Here is a 3,127-nt window from a genome sequence, read left to right as displayed (position 1 = left end):
TGGGAACTTGAGTAAAGAGTAGTTCTTTTTCAGTTTTTTTCGAAAAAGTCTAAAAATAAGAAAGAACTTTTTTTTTTCTTTATTTAGTTAGTGCAACTACTTGAGCCGGATGAGAGGAAACCTTCACGTCCGATTTCAGAGGTGGGAATCCTATAGGAACCTATCTTGATTCTTCTTTTGCTAGGCCCATAGCTAAAAAACTGACTTTCTTACGATTAAGAGGTTTATTCGAACATGAAATCCAATCCCGGAAATACAGCATTCCACAGATCGAAATGGGCTTAGGCCCATTTAAGAGTCTTCACGTCAACATTAATTGATGGCCCTATGCATCAAGCTGTTATATGGGCTTCGGCCCATTTAAGAGATAATGATATAGTGAGAACAGGACATGGTAATATGCATATTAGGATCCATTTGGGCTATAGATTTATATTATTATTTTTAAAGTGTAAATAATTCATTTCAGTATTTAAATATGAACATCATGTTAAATTTGCACATCATATAATTTTTCTTTATATCTTCTTCAGGAATATCTTCTTAATATCTTTTGAAATCTTCTTCAAGAAGATTCAATTATTAAAGCAAAAAAAATATGAACCACAATACAATATTTGAACATCATATGAATCTTCTTCAACAAGATTTTTCTTTTAAATCTTCTTCGGAAAAATTAAATTAAAAAATACACTTTATGTAAAATTCTATGAATCATACTAAACATCTCAAAATAAATATAAATAAATTGATAACTTATTTCATTTAGCAATTACTAGGAAGTATTATTTATATAAATAAAATTGAAATAAAAGTTATTAAAATTACCTCGAATCTTTAACTAGTAGAGCTCTCGTGCTGATAACGTGTTATAAAATAAAGATTAACAAGCATAAACAATAATAAACAAGATAGAGAGAACATAAGAGATGGCAATATCTTTATTCATATATTTTTCATGTGTGTACAATACAAGATTACAAAGGCTCTATTTATAGGCCACAAATTGTGAATGAAAAACCATCTAAATTAATTACGAGAATAAATGAGAAAATTAATTCCAATAGTAGTGGGATATGAATTTCAATAGTAGTGGGGGTAGTGAAGAATGAATGTTAGGAGTTATGGACATGCACATTAATAATTTATTCATAACAATAATAAATTATTGCAAGATTTCATGAGTAGCGGGGTGGTTCAATATAACATCAAATCTTGAAAATTTCGAAATAACAATGCCCCGTGCCTCGAACAGGTTATATACTTACATGCTAGTTATATCAAAAAGCAAAAAGAAGACAACTGAAGACATACATCCTCTGTATAGTGATAAAATCAAAAACAAAATTAATTGGTATGTCATCAAGAGTCTTTTAATGTTCATAAACATTTACCAAACATGCTTTAATGTATAAACTTGCACAGAAATATTTACAAGAAAACACAAGTATCCTACTATGCGACTAGTGACAAATTAAACAAGAAAAAATTTATAATATAAACCAAATTTATCAATAACAAACTACATAGTTTCTAACTTCCAAGTTTATTAAACCAAATTAAAGAAGTACAAGTTCAGAAAATAACAATACTACTACATTTTTATTGGAAGTACGAAGTACAACTGAAATATTGGAAGGAAGACAAAAAGGAGGGAATAAAGGATATGATGATGAACAGAGACATATCTTTATGAAGCATTTGTCCCCAATTTATACCTACTGATCTAAAGGGTAGCCTCCCTCTCTACCCATTTCCTACATTTCATTTTCTTTCACTTTTTAATAAATGCAACAATACAAATAATGACACCAACGACGCAGAAGATGGGAAAAATGAAAAGTATAAGAACAGCCGAAAGGGAGAACCATAAAACCTCGATTATGTGCATTATCCTTTCGGCATAGTATCCTTGAATATCATGCCATGTCGTCTTCGCTCTGTCGCGGAACTGCCTCAAATCTTCCATCAAACCCATAAAATATAGGGGTTGTGCACCACAAAGTTCAAATTGCAAATTCAGCCGGCTGAACAAGTATGTTAAACTCTCGTCGGTCATGAGATGGCTCTTAATGATTCCATGCTTTCGTAGAACAGCAACATCACCGGGATATCGTAGTAAGTACCTCATGAAATAACAATAGCCTTTCATGATATCATCACGGCCAGAAACTATTTCAAACATGACAAGGTTGATGAAAAGTAGGAGGAATTGCTCGTCTACAGACATGACAGGCATTTCAAGAACTTTCTCATGAAAAGTAATATCCAGAAAATCTATGGTTTTTTTCGCTTTGAACACTACACCAACCTTTTCAAGCTCTTGAGCAGAGGGAATAGAGGGTGAACTATGTACTACTACGCCAAATTTTGTAGATTTTCTTTCTTTTGGTTCAGCAAGTATTGATCTTTTATCACCGAGTGAAGGAAAGATGAAGAATTGATAGTAGGAGTGCAACAGGCTGTGATGTGAGCAGCCTTCATATCTCCACAAAGCATTTTTAATATCCCAGAAATAGTAGGCAAGAAGTTGATTTATAGTAGGAATAGGACCCTTATAATTGCGTGGATTGCCATGCAATATCTCAAGTACAAGCAATGGTACCTGATTCTCAATCATCAATAAGTCAATTTTGATGTACTGTAACAATGACTCGTTCTTAAAAATTTCATCTGGCGTATGATTGTAGATTTTAATCAACAACTCCAGAATGAAGCACCCATCCAGTATCATCATATCTACAAATTGATCGCTTGTAAGATCAAACTTTGTCTCGTAATCATCTCTTAGCATTTGTTCCATCATCTTTACTTTGTTTCGATAATGCTCTAAACTTCTGCTACCATCACGGGATAGGAAGTCCTGGAGAAATCGTGACTTGTGCCTCTCCATTTTGGCAAGGCAATTCTTACCATGATGATATGGCCCGATGGAGATTACTTGAGGTGTGAATACGCAATTGGTTATATCTGAGCTTCCACGCAGGTGGCATATAAATGGCGAGCTCAAACGCTGAATTGAAATTCTCCGTGGACCATCTACGTGGACCATTTGCTCTAATCTATTAGTAAGAGTATATGTTTTTCTCATAAAAATATGTTTGGTTGTTTCTTCTATTATGCTATC

The 3,127-nt window shown here is 33.1% G+C and overlaps 1 protein-coding gene across 1 annotated transcript; it reads right to left on the bottom strand.

Annotated features, from left to right (window-relative positions):
- Positions 1-1,774: 1,774 nt before the first annotated feature.
- On the bottom strand, positions 1,775-2,893 carry LOC144557166 (UPF0481 protein At3g47200-like). The gene has a single exon (XM_078305696.1). The coding sequence runs from the start codon at positions 2,891-2,893 to the stop codon at positions 1,775-1,777; it is 1,119 nt and encodes a 372-aa protein (XP_078161822.1).
- Positions 2,894-3,127: the final 234 nt, after the last annotated feature.

This window comes from Carex rostrata, chromosome 7, assembly GCF_964058835.1.
Source record: "Carex rostrata chromosome 7, lpCarRost1.2, whole genome shotgun sequence".
NCBI lineage: Eukaryota > Viridiplantae > Streptophyta > Magnoliopsida > Poales > Cyperaceae > Carex > Carex rostrata.
The sequence above is the reverse complement of the archived record's forward strand: the minus strand, read 5'-3'. Positions and strand labels throughout refer to the sequence as shown.

Coding starts and splice junctions, on each gene's coding strand:
- LOC144557166 (XM_078305696.1), bottom strand. CDS start 2,893: ATGGAGAGGCACAAGTCACGATTTCTCCAGGACTTCCTATCCCGTGAT.